The 20609-nt window shown below is 40.1% G+C and overlaps 1 protein-coding gene across 5 annotated transcripts in view; it reads right to left on the bottom strand.

The window, feature by feature from the left end:
* Positions 1 to 20609, bottom strand: part of ACACA (acetyl-CoA carboxylase alpha) — a 244316-nt gene that overhangs the window by 212152 nt on the left and 11555 nt on the right. For 3 of the 5 annotated variants that reach the window (XM_069602731.1, XM_069602734.1, XM_069602730.1), the window contains exons 2-3: positions 5979 to 6025; positions 2589 to 2841 (exon numbers count right to left, since the gene is read on the bottom strand). In XM_069602731.1, coding sequence (XP_069458832.1) covers positions 2589 to 2815 — 227 coding nt within the window. In that variant the 5' untranslated portion in view covers positions 2816 to 2841; positions 5979 to 6025. The remainder of the gene's footprint in view (positions 1 to 2588; positions 2842 to 5978; positions 6026 to 20609) is intronic. The other 2 variants (XM_069602732.1, XM_069602735.1) reach the window with 1 other exon arrangement.

Below are 20609 nucleotides of genomic sequence, written 5' to 3' on the forward strand. Positions count from 1 at the left end.
ACTGAAAGAGGGGCCCACTCTCATTCTATACTATGGCAGGTATTTCACTGGGCTTTAGATGACTGCCAGTGAGTGTCTTCTGAGAATGTACCTGCCTCTTCAATCTATATCACCTGTGAAAGATTACGCTGTTCATTCTGGGAGCTCATCCTAAACTCAGCCAGTCTTTATTTAACCTTGGGTTCAAACGGTGAAAAGGAGTATCTGAATCAATGTCATCATTTTCACAGCTTAGGAATATGAGTCCAAAGAGGTAACACAAACTACCTGCGATCACGTACTTAATTGGTGGCAGATGGCAGAACAGAGTCTTTCTAATATATAAAGTGGATCTGGATCAACTTAAGTTACCCCAAGTGGCTTAAATGTGCCAACGGAGAACCTGTGCTCTATTTGGAACATTAGCTATCTCAGAGACAAGCAGGAACTGGCACTGTCTCCTTCCCAGGCTGCTGATCACACTTCAATCCATGGCTCCTCCACGAGCTACAGGCATGAGTTTTGCAATGGCAAGGCATGCAAAAAATCATCAGGCACTCATATCGTTGACTACACAGTCTTTGCAGTAAGAATCATCAACTTTGGGAATGATTTGGCAACCATAAACTGCCTTGTAATATCATCAGCTGAATATCTTACAATGGTATTTATCTCACCATTGCCAAACACAATTTCCTAACCCAATAAATGGACAGTCTGCTTCACTTGGCCTCAAACTGGACAAATTTCTCAAGAGGCTGTGGGTCTTTAAAGATCTAGATTTCTCCCGGTGTTTCTCAACAGGAGCAATATGACTTTATGAGAACCATCCTCAGTGTGTTGTGTGTGATTATCCAGGACACGGCAGAAGGTTTAGAATCTTTGGTTGTGTCTTCCAAATGCAAGTAACCCCATGAGTCACAACCCCTACACATCTACAAATGACCTCGGGGAGGAAGATGCCATCCACCAGTATTAGCCTTCAGGCCAATCATTAAGTGAAAATTAAGTAAGAAAAAAATGTTTACATAAAGATAAAGACCTGACCTCCTTTCCCTGCCACTAAATACTGACTTTCATTCCTCTTTTTTTAGCCCAGAGATTAGATATAATATTCTATTCACTAGCTCCTAAAAACTAGCTTTGTGGGAACTATATAATTAGAACACTTGCATGATCAGGGAAGTAGAGGAGACAAGTTACTGATACGGAATCAGGGCATCTAACTTTGAATTCCAGTTTTTAGCTATTTAGGCAAGTTCTTTTCCCTCTTCAGTCCTCAATTTTATCATCTATTTAAACAAAAGGCATTAGTCTAAATTCTCTCTCTGGTTCACTGAAGTTTTGGGAATCTGTGAAGTAAAACATCATTAACTTTCATAACTCTTTTCTTTGGACCTCCATGTAGCCAAACATGGGTGACCACTGGTACTCACTACTTCCTCTTTCAGAAGCAAGGACCCCAAATCCCCAGGGATAACCGTAAGACAGGACAGTCACATTCAGCCAGATCCAGCATACGATTTTACTACAGATTCTGATTCTTCAGTGTATGAAAAGGAGCTGAATTCTTTAACAAGCCATTAATAATGGAAGCACCAAGATAATAACAGTAGCAACACTCACCCTAATTTATGTTTGTCTAAGCTTACCAATAATCTCAACCCTGGATGCATGTTATAATCACTCAAATACCTTAAAGAAATGCCCCAACTCTAAGCCAAGCCAGTATCAAGTGAATCAGAATCTCTGGGGATGGGGCTCATTTCTCAAGATTCCCCAAGAGATTCTTATATACAGTGAAAACCAAGAACCACTAATTCAGACCCTGTAATCCAAGAAATGCAAAGCAAATGAGCACAAGGTCACATGTTGGTTGCACAAGCAAACATCAATAAATAAGAATAATATAGTGATACTATTTATGGACATTCTCAATTACACCCAGAGAACTACATTTCTAGAGGAAAAGGAGAGTTCTACAACAACCCCTTGTTCCTCAATAAAGACTGGCCTTGGGACTTCGCTGGTGACCCAGTGGTTGAGAATCCACCTTGCAATGCAGAGGACACGGGTTCGATCCCTGGTCAGGGAACGAAGATGCCACATGCCAAAGGACAAGTAAGCCTGTGCACCACAACTACTGCGCTTGTGCTCCAGAGCCGTACTCTGTACAGCCAACATAAATTAAAAAAAAAAAAAAAAGAATATAACTTCCTGACATGATAAAGCAGTTCAGAGAAAGATTACTACCAGTTTGCCCATCCCTGCAAAAGTCCTATCAGTCATTGGACAGTTACAACAATGTTAGTCCAAGTAATAGAGACTGAAATTCCTCAGCCTCACTTGCTGAGTCTTGTTGCTAAAAGTTCCCTCATAAGAAGAATAAGAGAACAGTGAGAGGAAACACTTGGGAAAAGAGGCTTTCAAAAACCTGCACCTCAGGCAAAATATATCATCTCCCAGTTATTCGTCAAAACTTTAAGTCCAGTGATGTAGAAAAAGGGGAAATAATGTTGACTCAAAATATCCTTGCTCTTCCTAAAACAAGATCAGTGAAACCAATAGGACAGGTTCAGTAAGGAAAACATTCAGCTTCTCTGACTTACCTCATGTGTAAGGCCAAACCATCCTGGAGGCTCGAGATCCCCAAGTCAGAGAGCGTGTCTGAGCTGACAGAGGCTGGTGACAGAGAGCCCTCCTTCTCCTCCAGTAGGTCGAGCTTCACCAGGTTGCTAATCTCATCCTCCGAGTTATCTTCAGACACGGAGCCAATTATGAATCGGGAGTGCTGGTTCAGCTCCAGAGGTTTGGCCAAGGAAGAAGGTTCACCCATTGTTCCTTCAAAACGAGCCCTCAGAGCTATGGAGAAGACAAAGAATAAGTGAGAAAAACAGGTTATGAATAATAACCTACATCTGAGGAAAGCCACAAGTTAGACCTAATACACCACAGCTGGCACCTGGAAGCAAGGCAGAGTCTGAGAGCTAGTGTTCTTGGCTATTCTTTTTCAAGGACTTTACTTTCATTTTTTTCTTAATTCTTTTTTTTTAATTTTGGCCCACACTACACAGCATGTGGGATCCTAGTTCCCTGGGCCAGGGATCAAGCCTCCTGCATTGACAACACAGAGTCCTAACCACGGACCACCAGGGAAGTCCCAAGAATTTTGTTTTCTAAAAGAAAATTCAGATCATGGGAACTACACCTAAAAAAATTAAAATCAGTTCCCTTTTCCTCAAAGAACACTCTCTCTAAAAACTGTAAGCCATTCCCAGTGTCTATAAATTTGGTGATGTCCAGGAACTAACAATGACCAATGGAGAAGTCTTTGCAGGCAGGTGAAGGCTGCTTGCTGTGATACTGCGATTTCAGCTGTTAGCATTGGGGCTTCCCCGGCGACTCCAAGGGGAAAGAGTCCGCCTGCAAGGCAGGAGTCCCGGGTTTGATCCCTGGGTTGGGACAGTCCCCTGGAGAAGTGAATGTCTACCCACTCCAGTATTCTTACCTGGAGAAATCCATGGACAGAGAAGCCTGGTGGGTTATAGACCGTGACGTCGCAAAGAGTTGGATACGACTGAGTGACTAACACTGACACTTATTAGAGAGAATGCAGGGTAAGGGTTTGGGGACAGCAATGGGCTTTTGAAACTTGGTGTTTAAAGTGAAGTATACAACTATAACCTGGTTCCAAATATAACACTGTGAGAGACTATGAATTTTATGTAACTCTATATATTTATTATACTTAGGTGAAATAATATATAACAAATTATACATATTTATTATACATAAGTGAAATATATTTATAAATGCACACACACATATAAAGAAAACTAAATGTGTATATATACTACACACTACACACACACACACACACATATAGTTTGCTTTAAAGCAAATTCCAAATGAGTATTTCTTAATTTAAAAAAATCTTTACTTGTTCCCATGAATTTTTTCTTAAAATTACATCTGTTAAAAATTCACCTCAAAATCTCTGTTTGGGCCTCTAATGTGCTGACTGCTGACACTGATAGGGAGAAAGTGAATCTACTATCAAATTTAAAATCTATAATTACAATTACAGAAGTGTTATCTCAATTAGGTATAAGTTTTCTAGATACCGGGCCTTACTAGTCAGGAGTAGATGTTACCAACTGCTAACAAACTAATTACCAAAGATCAAAACATAGCTCAAAGATGATAACAATAATAGAAGCCAAAAGTAAATGAAATAATATTTACTGTCATTTCAAAAATCCTATTTTAAAAAGTCAAAACTACACATCAAATTGGTACTGAACAGCTTTACTGCCTGACCAACAATTCTGAGAGAAATGATTCCCAGTTCTGATACTGAGATGCTCTAAGAAAGTCACAATAATAAACATTATTAATAACTTCATATGCTATAAACCACTTTGATATATAAAAGTTAGTGTTCTTCGACATTAGATAATAAAACATCAAGATTTTAAAATATTTGAGAATCATCACTAAGTATGTTAAAACCACACAGGCACCATCAGCTTTGTGTAAGTTATGAATCAGAGCTTATTCTTTTACAAAAACGAAACAGGATCTGCAAACGGTAGAGCAGTGGTTCTCCCCGTGTGGTTGCTGGACCACGGCAGCAGCCACAGCAACGACATCGCCAGGGCTCTGCCACGGACTAGCTGACCGTACCGAAACCTACGTGTCAGGGCACAGTAATCCATTTTTTAACAAGTCCTGAAATTTGAAAACCACTGTGCTAGAAGAATGGAACAATAATAAAAATTTGGTAGGAATGCTAGAAATTACCTGTAGACATTTCCTAAAAGTGAGCTGGGGATTACTTAATTTTTCATTTAAAAAACTGGAATCAAATATTAATATAAAAGCATCATGTGATAGGAAAAACTTGATGTCTAAATTCACTATACAGGGGACTTCCATGCTTCCACTTCAAGAAGCCCAGGTTCGATCCCTGGTCTGGGAACCAAGATCCCTCATGCTGTGCAGTATGGCCAAAAATAAAATAAATAAATTCCCTATACATTTCTCCTTCAGAATATCAGGTTTCTTTCTTAAAAAAAAATTTAATATCTCCAAATTTTATAAAGAGGCTCATTTCCAGAATGCTTGGTTTTCAAAAAAAAAACCCAAGTCATTAAAAAGAGGAAAAAAAAAGATATAAGGGGGAAAGGGAGAGAAGGAGAGAGGGGAAAACTGTAACAGATTTACCACTCTGAAGAACACTAACAGGTACAGCAACAAAAAGGCTGCTTCCTTCATATTTTTAGAGCAGTGACTAATCAAGCTTCAAAATACTAGATTAAAAAAAAATTTCCCCAAAAAAAAAATTTTCCAAATTCCATCTCAACTAACAAAGAAAACGATAGTTGCCTTCTTCACAAGAGAAATAAGTAAGGCACTCAGGAACAGATTCTAGTTTATAGTCTAAGCAAAATTAGATAACTGAACACACACACACACCCCCCATCCTATTGAGAAAGGACCAATTCTCTGATTCCAAGGGAGAAGAAAAAGAAAGGACTACATAAATGAGAGGCTCCATATGGTCAACTTCAAATTGTTCTTTCCAAGCTATGAACATGAAGACAGCCTTCCCTATAGGTTTCAGACACTGAAAGCAGCTAGGAGTCAACAGCTTAAAAGCCTGTCCACCAACTGGCAACTCTACCTGAGTGGTATTCCGAGGCGACAAGCCTACAAACCAGAGAAAAGAGAAGTGTACGGAAAATCACTGAGTAGCTGCCAGACACTCTAGAAGCTACTCCACCGCCGTCCCATTTCCACCGACTCCAGCCGGAACTGAGGAGAAAAGGTGGTGGATTCCTACAGTCTCACCCACTTCAGGCTACCCCCTCTTAATCTGCTTATATTCTTCTGTGGGAGACAACTTTTAACATGAAAGTCTACAATTCTTATTGCAGCACATGAACATAAAACTTTTATCACACTGTACACATGAAAGAGCATTATTTGTAACTGACCTCTTATAATTCTTATTGTCTGAGCAGATATCCACTTCCAAAAAGAACTAAAGAGAGAAAGAGAGAGATTTGAAGTGTTTTTTTTTTTTTAAGAAACTCAAATTTTATCAATTGCTGTTTTGTTCATCTTAGTACAAAACTAAATACTCAAAGTATCATTTTTCTGGTCAAATATACTATTTATTAACTTGAAGTTCAAAGTTCAGTTGACTGTTTAAATCTGTAAATCAAAAGCATTATACATTCAAAGACTTTACTATTCATGAAAAGTATTAAACAGTAATCCAAGCTTACCATTCCACAAGGTGCCTTTTCCAATTGTGTGTCTTGATGGACATATTCTGACCCTATGACTTCCAATATTTCATCAAAAAGGAGGCAGCAGGAACAAGAGAGCCACTAGATTCCCCACAATTCACTCAGGCTCTGATTATGTGTCCACAAAGGCTGGGAGCCAAGGAGAGGACAGGTCTCTAATTATTAAGTCCCTAAACTAAGGGAGCCAAGACTCTCTAGCTATTTCCCAAATACTCAGTTTCCTTCTTTGCCCAACAATTATAATGTCTTCAGGGTAGAAACTCTCAACTTTGACTACATGTAACAATCACCTGTGGAGTTCTCTTTTTAACAAATAAATGGATCAAAATGGGGTATATGTATACAATGGAATATTAGCCATTAAAAATGAAATTTTGCCATTTGCAACAACACAGATGGATTTGGAGCGTATTAAGTGTGGTGTTGGAGAAGACTCTTGAGAGTCCCTTGGACTGCAAGGAGATCCAACCAGTCCATTCTGAAGGAGATCAGCCCTGGGATTTCTTTGGAAGGAATGATGCTAAAGCTGAAACTCCAGTACTTTGGCCACCTCATGCGAAGAGCTGACTCATTGGAAAAGACTCTGATGCTGGGAGGGATTGGGGGCAGGAGGGGAAGGGGACGACAGAGGATGAGATGGCTGGATGGTATCACTGACTCGATGAACGTGAATCTGAGTGAACTCCGGGAGTTGGTGATGGACAGGGAGGCCTGGCGTGCTGCAATTCCTGGGGTTGCAAAGAGTTGGACACGATTGAGGGACTGAACTGAACTGAACTGAACTGAAGTGAAATAAGTCAGGCAGAGAATGGCAGACATTGTATGATATCAGTTACATGTGGAATCTAAAAAATACAACAAACTAGGAAGTGAATATAACAACAACAACAACAAAAAGGCATATTCACACATACAGCGAAAAGACTAGTGATTACCGGTAGGGAGAGAGAAGGTGGTGAGGAACAATAAAGGGGTAGGGGATTGAGAGGTACAAACTATTTTGTATAAAATAAGCCACAAGGATATACTGTGTAACACAGGGACTATAACCAATATTTTATAGTAACTGTAAATGAAGTATAACCTTTAAAAATTGTTGACTCTATATTGTACACCTATATATAACATTGTCTATAATATTGAACATCAACTATACTTCAATTAAAAAACTATTTAAAAAACAAACCAAAAAAAAATATATATATATATAATGTCTAAACTCCATTTCAGATCTTCTGAACCAGAATCCCCGCTAGAGAACCAGAAATCTGAATATGAAGTTCCACGATCGACTGAACCTCTTATAAATCGGCTTGGGGTTTTCCTGGTGGTCCTGAGGTTAAGAGTACACCTTACAATGCAGGGGACACGGATTCCATCCCTGGTCTGGGAAGGACCCACACGCCTTGGGGCAGCTAGGCCTGTGAGCCCCAACTACGAAAGCCTGCATGCCCTGAATCCTCTGCTCCTGCAACAAGAGAAGCCACCGCAATGAGAAGCCTGTGCACGGCAGCTGGAGAGGAACCCCCACTCTCCATCACTAGAGAAAGCCCTTGCACAGCAGTGAAGATCCAGCACAGCCAAAAACCAATTTAAAAAATTATCAAGTAAGTAAATAAATCTAGGCTTGAAAATCATTGCTCTAGAGTACACAAGAGAAAAGAAGGAAAGAACCTCTTTATACAGATAGGAAAATCCCGAAGCTCAAGGAGAGGACCCCAAATGACAAGCAACAGGACTGGGGACAGTGTCAAGTTAGGATGTACCCGACTGTGTAGTCTGAGCTAGTATTATTCCCTACAATTATGGCAAAGAAGGCAGTGAAAACAGGCAGGAAAAAGTATGTAAGGCTGGATGGAATGTAAACAAAGGAGTCAAAACCAAGGGCCAAGATAACACCCTCGCCCTACCACATACTGGCAGTGCACCGAACAAGTCACTAAACATCTCCGAGTCACCTCATCTGTGAAAATAAAAAGAAGTCACATGGGACTGCTGTGAGGACTGAGAGAACAGGAAAGGCTTTTACAAACGGTGATGCACTAGACCACTGTGTTTCAAATACAAGTTAACCAACAATCAGAATACTAAGACATTAACGTAGTGAGTTACAAACAACATTTTAAAGATCAAGTGGAACACAAAATGTTGGGACTTCCCTGGTGGTCCAGTGGTTAGGAATCCACCTTGCAATGCAGGGGATTCGATTCCTGGTCAGGGAACTAAGACCCCACATGCCAAGGAGCAACTAAGCCCTAGCACCGCAGCTCCGCAACTAAGACTATGCGCTGCAACCACAGAATCTGCGCCCCCTGGATCCACAAGACACAACAAAAGATCCTGCATGCCCCAACTAAGACCCGATGCAGCCGAACAATATATATTATAAGATAAGAAAAATAAGTATTTTTTAAAAAGAAATGGTTAACAGTGCACCACACTATAAGGATAAACACTGCTTTGTAAATTTTTGTATCAATTACATATATTTCATAATGTTAACAACATCTTATTATGGTTGTGCCCAAAAAGTTAAGTCCTTTTTTTTTTTTTGGCCACACCTCCTGGCTTGCAAGATCTTATTTCCCTGGCCATGGATTGAACCCACGTCCTCAGTGAAAACCCTGAGTCCTAACCACTGGACCTCCAGGGAATTCCCCAAAAAGTTAAATCTTAAAGTCACAATTAATCTTCAAACTGCCCCCTCCACTTTATCCTCTCTAGCAAATGCCATGGGTGAAGTACCTAAACCAGTGGCTCTTAAAGTTTCCTAAGTCAAGACACTACCAGAATCCAGATAAAAGCTAAGGACCTTTTTCTGACAAAAATTCATGCTCACCCAAATTTTGCTTGCACACAAGTTTGGGAACCCTAAAGCCTTGCCATGAAATAGGCTTAGACTTTCTTCTCTAAGTAGTCAAAGAATGGAGTTGAGCCCTCGAGAAGGCTTATACAGCTGTTGTCTTATCACCTCTAAAAGAAGGCCTTTCCCCAAATAGAGCTGTAGAACATTCTACTTGGCCAAATAAATACTTCATTATATCAAATGTTAGCAAGGTCAAATTTTCTTTTATTTAAAAATACATATAGTTGACTCTTGAACAACAGCGGGGGTTAGGGGTGCCAATCCTCTGCACAGTCAAACAGTGGGGTATCACTTGGAGGGCGCCCTCTATAACATATGCAGTTCCTCCAAATCCAAGATTTAGCATCCACAGATGTGACCAACCTTGGTTCCCATAGTAATTACAGTATTTACTACTGAAAACACTCCACACATAAGTGGACCCATGCAGTCCAAACCCCTGTCATTCAAAGATCACCTGTCGATATTCTTGAATTTTTATTTGGGGACCTGAAAATATTTGCAGAAGGCTCCCAAACTGTACCCTATGTCCCTGAGAAAAATGAGGTAAAGCTAACTATAGCTAATGCACTTATTTAGACATTTCTCTAAATAAAAAAGAACAGACTTTGCCAAACTTATGAAACATGTTCTTGAACTCAAATGACATTGTATTTTCCCAGCAATTCTAATAAAGAGGCAGCAATTAGTTTTCAGTGACTGGTAAAAATATCCAAGCTAACACAGCATATCCTTGCCCTTTTAAGCCATAGTAACTTCACTGAATTTTTAATCAAAAACAATTACTGAATTTTCCTGGTCATTTTTATCATTCTATTGAACTCTTCACTCCAGTATCCTTGCCTGGAAAATCCCAAGGAGAGAGGAGCCTGGTGGGCTATGGTCTATGGGGTCACTGAGAGTCAGACAAGACTTAGCACATTGAAGGATTTTGGTATTAATTCAATATCCATGAGGGTTACACAGTTCTTTTTTAATTAACTGATTTACTTATTTGGCTGAGTTAGGTCTTAGTTGCAGCACTCAGGATTTTCGCTGCCGCACACAGAGGCTTCAGTTGTGGGGCACAGGCTTCAGCAGCTGCGGCTCATGCGCTTCTGAGTGCAGGCTCAGTAGCTGTGGTACTCAGGCTTAGCTGCTCTGCAGCATACGGGACCTTAGCTCCCCAACCAGGGATCGAACTTGTGTCCTCTGCATTGCAAGGCAGATTCTTAACCGCTGGACCACCACGGAAGTCCCTATACAGTTTTTTTTTAAGCCACATTTTATTTTCCTGCAAGATCTGAATTTTAAAATGACAAGCACTTGTGTTCCAACTAGTGAGATAAATGACAGTATATTCAAAGAAAAATAAGATTTGGTCCTTGGCGAAGTGGCTGTGGACACCTAAATAAACAATTACAGCAGTATAACAGTTGTTAGGTGTGGGAACACAAGAGAAGGTGAGGAAACACAAACCTGGAGGTGATAATGATGAGGGCAGGGATCAAAGAAGGCTTCCTGGAGTGGGAAGGCATTAGCTAGGATTAACTAGGAAGGAAATCAAGGAGGGGGACAAAGGAAGGAACTCCATGCAGAAGAAACCACTGAATAAAGACCTAGGAAGAACATGATTTCTGAGAAATACTACATCTGAATGCCCCTCCCAAGTGGTGCTAGTGGTAAAGAACCCACCTGCCAATGCAGGAGACACAAGAGACACAGGTTCAATCCCTGAGTCGGGCAGATCCCCTGGAGTAGGAAGTGGCAACTAACGCAGTATTCTTGCCTGGAGAATCCCATGGACAGAGGAGCCTCGTGGGCTACAACCCAGGGGTTCACACAGAGTCGGACACAACTGAAATGACTTAGCATGCAGCACATCTGAATGGTTGCAAGAACTTGAGGCCACTTCCTTCAAGAGCCAGCTGGAGACTTTGGGGTTGTTGTTTGGTTGGTTGGTTGGCGGGGGGGGGGGGGGGGGGGGGTGGTGGTATTTTGTTTTGTTTGTTTTTGGTAAACAGGAACGTATCTCTTTAGGATATAATAGTCAGAGAAAATAATACGGTGTACTTATCTGTCCTAGTCTTCATTTCTCAGTCTAGGGATTTAGAATATTTATCAAGGAGGAAGCTGGTGTAAATTTCTGCACCTCTCAAGAAATCTTTAAAGAAGACTTGCCAAACTTCTGGATAAGGATGGTAAGTTGAATGTACATCCACTTTTGATCCTGCCTAAAAATCCCATTAAAGCTAAAGGAAAGAAAAAATTTTAAAAGCATAAGCCAAAGAAAGTTACCCCTTTCTTCCCCGCCCCCAAAAAAGTCAGGGGAGACAACAGCAAGATAATTTTCTTGAAAGATAAATGGAAGCGTGATAAATGACTACACAGACCCAAGAAAACGAAATCACAAGCCACTGTAGTAAACACAGAATCAGTATAATTTACTCCAAAATGTAAAGGAAGTGGAAGTGAAAGATGGAACTATAAAGAGAATTGGATGAAATTCTATTTCAGAAGCTTCAGATCCTCAGATTTTCTCCCCAACTGTAAACCCGGGTGCCTGCTGCACTACCGTCCTGATAGGAGACTGAAGCTTTATTCTCTAGAGAGTAAAATGGAGGGTTTCTAGGCTGAGGGATGCTGGCAGCAGTAAAAGGGAGGATACCATATTGAAAGTGGAGAGATTAAGTAAACACATCGAGTAAGACTTCCCAGCCTTCTCTCCCCAATTTTCACCCTCTAAGAGGGAAACTGAAGGATCATTCTTTGCAGAATCTAACCAGATGAATGAAAGAAAAAAAAAAAAGCCTCAAGTAGAACAACAACAAAGAACATTAGAGATCCCAAATTAAAATGCTCAGTCAGATCACCCCACAGTGAAATAAACAGTCAATGAGCCTCATTCACATTTTCATAATCTTGGATTAGTTTTTCAATCCTCTCTCTTAAAGTTTAGCAGTCAATTAAGGATTACTAGATATCTGAGAAAAATATGAAAGAATTCTTTTTTAAAATAATGACTACCTGTAGAAAACAATGCAACTTGAAGAGATTATGCAATACAAAAAAATTTTAATTAGGGGAGGGGAGGCAGGAAGGCAACCTAACTTCTGTGGTATTTTTCCTATAAACTTCTAACCCTAGAATAATCACGAGAAAACATCAGACAAATTTGAATTAAAGGACAAAATACTTGAACAGTTCTCTTCAAAACTGTCACGATCATTAAAAAAAAAAAGAAAAGAAAGACTAAGAAACTATCACAGATTGAGGGAGACTAAAGAGTCATCACGACTAAATGTAATGCAGTTTCTTGGATTAGATCCTGGAACAATAAGCTGGAGAAATCTAAATTAAGTCTATAGTTTAATATTACTAAACCAATGTTAACTTCTTACTTTTGACAAAAGTACTGTAATTATATAAGATATTAACACTGAAGGAAGCTTGGTGGAGGGTATTCAGGAATCTTATGTATGCTATCTGCAACTTTCCTGTAAATCTAAAAATCACTTCAAAATTCAAAACAAAATTAAAATGTTTAATTTTAAAGGACTACCATTATCCTGAGAGAACTAAGATATTACTTACATGAAACACATGGGATATTTTTAAAGGAAACATTTAAAGAACAAGAAAGAGTTCTTGTAAGTTAAAAATACAACCACAGCAATGAAAACTCAGTACAAAAGTTAGAAGATAAAGAAATATCTTTCATCAGTCAGAATAAAAAGAAAAAAGAATGAACAATAAGAGAAAAAAGGTAAGTACTAGAGAATCTATTCAGAAGGCCCAAAATATGAAGAAGAAAGTATGAAAGTATTAGTCGCTCAGCAGCGTCCAGCACTTTGCGACCCCATGGACTGTATGTAGCCCACCAGGCTCCTCTGTCCACGGGATTTCCCAGGCAAGAATACTGGAGTCGGTTGCCACTCCCTTTTCTAGGGATCTCCCCTACCCAGGGATCAAAGCCAGGTCTCCTACATTGCAATCAGATTCTTTACTGTCTGAGCCACCAGGGAAGCCCATATGAAGAAGTGGCCCTCTTAAAAGTAAGAACAGAACAAAATACAAGAAAAGCTAAAACTGATGTAATAAGTCAATAAACTTCCTAAAACTGAAAGGCATACTGGTCAGATTAAGAAGGTCCATCAAAGGTCTACTACAACAAACAAAAACAGACAGGCACCAAGCGACCTCACTAAAATTTTTAAAAAATGAAGACAAAGAAAAGATTCCATAAGCCTCCAGAGAGGAAAAAAAAAGAGGTCACATACAAAGGAGCAAGACTCAGAAAACCCTTCATATCTAACAGCCTGAAAAAAATAATGGAAGCCTGAAGGTAGTGAAACAATGGTTTCAAAATTCTGAAAGAAAATTATTTCAAACCTAAAATTCTATGGCCAACCAACTATAAGGATAAAGATATTTTTAGGCAGCAAAATCTCAAAATAATTACTTCCTAAAATGAAGCAATTAGAAAATATATTTCATTTTACAAAGAGTAATACAATAATTGATACAGCCTAGAATCATAACTGTATGTTAGAACCATTGGAAAAGAGATTATTCTAAAACAGGACATTCCCGTAGTGTTAAAAAAGAAAATCGCCTTACAGAAGAGGATTCTGGGAAGACAGCAGAGTAGCAAGTACTAGGAATCTGGGTCCCCAGTTAGACAATAATTGCACTGGCAGAATCTGCCTAGTTTAACTATACTGGAACTTGGGAATCTACTGAAAGCTTGCAAGTTCCATGGACAGACTTTGAAGGTTAACTGTGGTTGATTACAGGCAATTTTCCCTGGAGAAGGAAATGGCAACTCACTCCAGTATTCTCGCTGGGAGAATTCCATGGACAGAGGACCCTGGCAGGCTACAGTCCGTGGGGTCGCAAAGAGTCGGACACGACCAAGCGACTATCACTCATTGATGGTCAATCTTACTTCGGAGTAGAGCAACAGCTCTCCATCTCCCAGCTCAAGTCATATGCAGCCCCACCGCACTGGGCACACGCTCTTCACACACAGGCTAGAAGCCAAGGTGGACAGAAACAACCCTGTCCTTCAAATACTGGGGACCTGTGCTCTGATCACTGACTGCTGTTTCTGATCATACAGGAGTAGACAAAGAGGCAGACAGCTACAGTTGTTACACCTCCTCCCACTGGTGCAAATCCCTCATCCTCCAGCTGAAGTGACTTCCAGGGGACTTAAATAACCAGTGCCTGGAACTTCCTCGGTGGTCCAGTGGTTGACAGTCCACCTTGCAACTCAGGGGACGTGGGTTTTATCCCTGGCCAGGGAACTAGGATTCCACATGCCACGGGGCAGCTAAGCCCTTGAGCCCCAACAAAGGATCCTACATGCTGCAACTAAGACCCAACACAGACAAACAAAGAAATATTGGGAAAAACAGAGGGAGAGAGCAAGCCAGTGCTCTTTCATGTCCCCTTCATTTTCCTTTCTCCCCCTTTTGGGAGCCAGACACTAAACACTAGTACATTCAAAAACTACTTCATGTACAGGGAAAAATTAGAAAGTGACTGAATATCCTGAGGGGAAGACTCAGAAAAGATCTGAAGAGGCCTAACATCTATATCTCAGGCTGACCTTCTGCATGGAGATGGTCTACAACAGTCAAAAAAAACCAAAAATGACAATTTTAAAAAAAAATCAAATTCTAGGAAGAAAGATAATCTGATTACAACATTATTAAAATCAAATATCCAGTTTTCAACAAAAGATCATAAGGCTTACGAACCATGAGGAAAGTATGGCCATTTAAAAACAAACAAAAAATAAATAAATCAACAAAAATTATTCCTAAAAAACACCTGATGGCAGATATATTAGACAAAAATATTAAAGCAACTGTCTAAAAGATGCTCAAAGAACTAAAGGAAGATGGGGACAAAGTCAAGAAAACAATCTCTGAATAAAATGGAAATAAGAATAAAGAAATAGAAACCTAAAAACAAACCAAAAAGAAATTCTGGAGCTGAAAAGTACAATAACTGAAATGAAAAATTCACTAACACAAACTTGAGCAAGCAGAAGAAAGAATCTGCAAACTCTAAGATAGGACATATAAATTATCAAGTTGGAGGGATGGAAAGAACACAGAGACCAAAAGTGAACAGAGACTAAGGGCGCTGTGGGACACCATCAAGAGACCAACATGCGCACTGAGATCTCAGAAGGAGAAGTGAGAAAAGGGCAGAGAGAATATTCGAAGAAAGTGGCTGAAAACTTGCCAAATTTGATGAAAGACAGGAATATAAATGTTGAAGAAGTTTAACAAACTCTGAATGAGACAAACTTAAAAGACCAATAGGCATACTTCATAATCAAACTTTTAAAAGTGAAGCGCGGGCGGCTGCGACCAGCACACTAAGCGTGGCCGAGAGGAGTTACCCCACGTCCGAGGTCAGGGGCAGCAGCCGAGAGTGCCAGGCTGCGACAGCGCAGGAATGGCCGAGAGGAGCTACCCCGCGCCTGAGGCCAGGGGCAGCCGGGAGGAGCTACCCCACGCCCGAGGCCAGGGGTGGCGGCCCGGAGGAGCAACCCCACGTCCAAGGAGCGGTGGCTGCGCGGGTGCAGGAGGGCCTAGAGGAGCTATCCCACGTTGAAGGTCAGGAAGGGCAGCGGTGAGGAGATACCCCTCATTCAAGGTAAGGAGGAGCAGCTGCGCTTTGCTGGAGCAGCCGTGAAGAGATACCCCACGCCCAAGGTAAGAGAAACCCAAGTAAGATAGTAGGTGTTGCCAGAGGGCATCAGAGGGCAGACACACTGAAACCATACTCACAGAAATCTAGTCAATCTAATCACACTAGGACCACAGCAGTTCAGTTGCTCAGTCGTGTCTGACTCTTTGCGACCCCATGAATCGCAGCACACCAGGCCTCCCCGTCCATCACCAACTCCCGGAGTTCACTTAGACTCGCATCCATCAAGTCAGTGATACTATCCAGCCATCTCATCCTCTGTCGTCCCCTTCCCCTCCTGCCCCCAATCCCTCCCAGCATCAGAGTCTTTTCCAATGAGTCAACTCTTCGCATGAGATGGCCATAGTACCGGAGTTTCAGCTTTAGCATCATTCCTTCCAAAGAAATCCCAGGGCTGATCTCCTTTAGGATGGACTGATTGGATCTCCTTGCAGTCCAAGGGACTCTCAAAAGTCTTCTCCAACACCACAGTTCAAAAGCATCAATTCTTCGGCACTCAGCTTTCTTCACAGTCCAACTCTCACATCCATACATGACTACTGGAAAAACCATAGCCTTGACTAGACGGACCTTGGTCGGCAAAGTAATAATCTCTGCTTTTGAATATGCTATCTAGGTTGCTCATAAGTTTTCATCCAAGGAGTAAGCGTCTTTTAATTTCATGGCTGCAGTCACAATCTGCAGTGATTTTGGAGTCCAAAAAAATGAAGTCTGACACTGTTTCTACTGTTTCCCCATCTATTTCCCATGAAGTGATGGGACCGGATGCCATGATCTTCGTTTTCTGAATGTTGAGCTTTAAGCCAACTTTTTCACTCTCCTCTTTTACTTTCATCAAGAGGCTTTTTAGTTCCTCTTCACTTTCTGTCATAAGGGTGGTGTCATCTGCATATCTGAGGTTATTGATATTTCTCCCAGTAATCTTGATTCTAGCTTGTGTTTCTTCCAGTCCAGCATTTCTCATGATGTACTCTGCATAGAAGTTAAATAAGCATGGTGACAATATACAGCCTTGACGTACTCCTTTTCCTATTTGGAACCAGTCTGTTGTTCCATGTCCAGTTCTAACTGTTGCTTCCTGACCTGCATACAGGTTTTTCAAGAGGCAGGTCAGGCGGTCTGGTATTCCCATCTCTTTCAGAATTTTCCATAGTTTATTGTGATCCACACAGTCAAAAGGCTTTGGCATAGTCAATAAAGCAGAAATAGATGTTTATCTGGAACTCTTTTGCTTTTTCCATGATCCAGCGGATGTTGGCAATTTGACTCTGGTTCCTCTGCCTTTTCTAGAACCAGCTTGAACATGTGGAAGTTCACAGTTCACGTATTGCTGAATCCTGGCTTGGAGAATTTTGAGCATTACTTTACTAGCATGTGAGATGAATGCAATTGTGCGGTAGTTTGAGCATTCTTTGGCATTGCCTTGTCTAACTAGGACTACAGCCTTGTCTAACTCAATGAAACTAAGGCATGCCCGCGGGGCAACCCAAGACGGGCGGGCATGGTGGAGAGGTCTGACAGAATGTGGTCCACTGGAGAAGGGAATGACAAACCACTTCAGTATTCTTGCCTTGAGAACCCCATGAACAGTATGAAAAGGCAAAATGATAGGATACTGAAAGAGGAACTCCCCAGGTCAGTAGGTGCCCAACAAATGGCAACCGGCTCCAGTACTCTTGCCTGGAGAATCCCATGGATGGAGGAGGTTGGTGGGCTACAGTCCACAGGTCGCAAAGAGTCAGACACGACTGAGCGACTTCTCTTTCACTTTCACTTTTTAAAAGTCAAAAGGCATAGAGAATCTTGAAAGAGAAAGACTAATCAACTGTATACCAACACTTTGGATAATCTAGATGAAATGGATAAATTCCTAGAAACAAAACTAAATCACAAAGAAATACAAACTCTGAATAGACCTATAACCAGTAAGGAGAATAGTAATCAAAAATCTCCCAATGAAGAAAAGTCCTGGATCTGACACCTCCCTTGGTGAATTCTACCAAACAATTAAAGGTGAGAATAGTAATCAGAAATCTCCCAATGAAGAAAGTCCTGGATCTGACACCTCCCCTGGTGAATTCTACCACACAATTAAAGGTGAACTGATATCAATTCTTCTCAAATTTCTTCAAAACACTGAAGAGAACACTTCCTAACTCATTCTATGATGCTACAGTTACTCTAAATATCCTCAATAAAAAACTAGCAAACATAATTTAGCAGCATATTAAAAGACTTATATACCATTTCCAACTGGGATTTAAAGATTCCACTGGAAAGAATGCAAAGATGATTCAACATATATAAGTTAATCAATGTAACACACCACAATATCAGAATGAAGGGAAAAAACCCACACGATCATCTCTACTAATACAGAAAATGCATCTGATGAAATTCAATACATATTCATGATAAAAAAAACATTCCAAGAAGAGAAGGAATCTCACACCAAAAAAGTCATATATGAAAACCCCACTGAAAACATTATACTCAGTGGTAAAAGAGTAAAAGCTTTTCTCTGAGACATACAGAGAATGTCCACGTTTACAACTTCTATTCACCGCAGAAATTCTAGCCAGAGCAATCAGGTAAGAAAAAAGGAAAAGGAAAAGATAATCAAATTGGAAAGGAAAAAAATGCAATTATCTCTGGAGGTGATATGATCCTAGATGTAAAATCTCTAAAGATTTTGCACATACCAAAATAGGAAAACAAAAACCGTTAGAGTTAATAGATGAATTCAGCAAAGTGGCGGAACACAAAAGTCAGTTGTATTTCTACACACTAACAGTGAACAAGCTGAAATGGAAATTACAAGACCAATTCCGTTTACAACAGCATTTAAAAGAATAAAATATACAGCAATTAACTAAACCAAAGAGGTAAAAGACTTGTACAATGAAAACTTTTATAGTTTTTATAGTTCTATACATTGCTGAAAGAAATTAAAGACATAAATAAATGGAAACACATGCCACGTTCATGCATTGGAAGACTGAATTTTGTTAAAATATCAATACTCCCCAAATTCAGTGCAATTCCTATCAAAATCCCAAGGACATTTTCTGCAGAAACAGGAAAAACCTACCCTAAAATTCATATGGAATCTCGAGGGTTCTTGAATAGTGCCCCCCGGAAAAAAAAAAAATCTTGAAAAAGAACAAACTGGACAACTTACACTTCCTGATTTCAAGAACTGCTTCTAAGCTACAGTGGTCAAAGTTATGTGATACTGGCATAAAGACAGACATGAAGACCAATGGAATACAAGGGAGATTCCAGAAAGAAACCCTTGTTTATAGGGTCAAATGATGTTTGACAAGGGTGCCAAGACTATTTAATGGGGAAAGGACAGCCTTTTCAACAAATGGTGCTGAGAAAACTAAATCTCCACATGCAAACAAATAAAATCAGACACTTACCTAACACCACAGACAAAAATTAACTCAAATGGATCAAAGACCTAATGTAAGACTTAAAACAACAAAATGCTTAGAAGAAAACATGGGACAAAAACTTCACATCATTGGATTTGGCAAAGATTTCTTGGCTATGACATCAAGAGTATAGGTAACAAAGGAAAAAAACAGGCAAATTGGATTTCTTGAAAATTAAAAGAAGTTTGTTCATCCAAAGACTCTATCAACAAGAGTACAAATGCAGTCCAAAGAATGGAAGAAAATATTTGCAAATCATATACTCGATAAGTAATAAATATCCAGAATATTATAGAGACCTTCTAAAACTCAACAACAAAAAACAACCCAATTCAAAACTGGACAAAAGATTTGAATAAACATTTCTCCAAAGAGGACCTATGAATGTCCAATAAGCACATCAATATGCTCAACATTACTAATCATTTGTTGTTGTTGTTTACTTGCTAAGGCATGTCCGACTCTTTTGTGACCCCATGAGCCCAGGCAAGTCCCCATGGACTTCCCAGGCAAGAATATTGGAGTGGGTTGCCATCCAGGGGATCTTCCCAACCCAGGGATCAAATCCACATCTCGTGCATTGGCAGGAGGATTCTTTACCACTGAGCCACCAGGAAGTCCTTACTAATCAATAGGGAAACACAAATCAAAACTAAAATAAGAAGCCAGTCCACAGTAATTAGGATGGCCACTATCAAAAACAGAGAAAACAAGTATTGGTAAGGATGCGGAGAAATCAGAACCCTTGGGGTGCTGTGGGGTGTAAATTGGTAGTCGTATGGAAAACAGCATGATGGTTCCTCAAAAAATTAAAAACAGAATTACCATATGACCCACCAATCCCACTCTGGGTACATACTCAAAAGAACTGAAAGCAGGATCTCAAAGCGATATTTGTAGACCCATGTTCAGAACAGCATTATTCAGAATAACTAAAACTTGGAAAAAACCAAGCATGCATTGACGGATAAATGGATACGCAAAATGTAACATATACATACAATAAAATATTATTAAACCTTAAGGAGCAATATGCTACGATGCAAATAAACCTTGAGGACATTATGCTAGGTGAAATCAGTCAGTCACAAAAAGACAAATACTGTATGATTCCACTTATACGAGGTCCTCAGTCAAAATTATAGACCAAGAGTAGAATGGTGGTTGCTGGGGGCTGGGGAAGAGGAAAACAGGGAGTTACTGTTCAAAGGGTATAGCAGTTCAGTTTTACAAGATGAAAAAAGTTCCAGAGATGGATGGCAGTGATACCTGCACAGCATTATGAATGTATTAAATATC

The sequence above is a fragment of the Ovis canadensis genome, chromosome 11 (assembly GCF_042477335.2).
Source record: "Ovis canadensis isolate MfBH-ARS-UI-01 breed Bighorn chromosome 11, ARS-UI_OviCan_v2, whole genome shotgun sequence".
NCBI classification, from domain to species: Eukaryota; Metazoa; Chordata; class Mammalia; order Artiodactyla; family Bovidae; genus Ovis; species Ovis canadensis.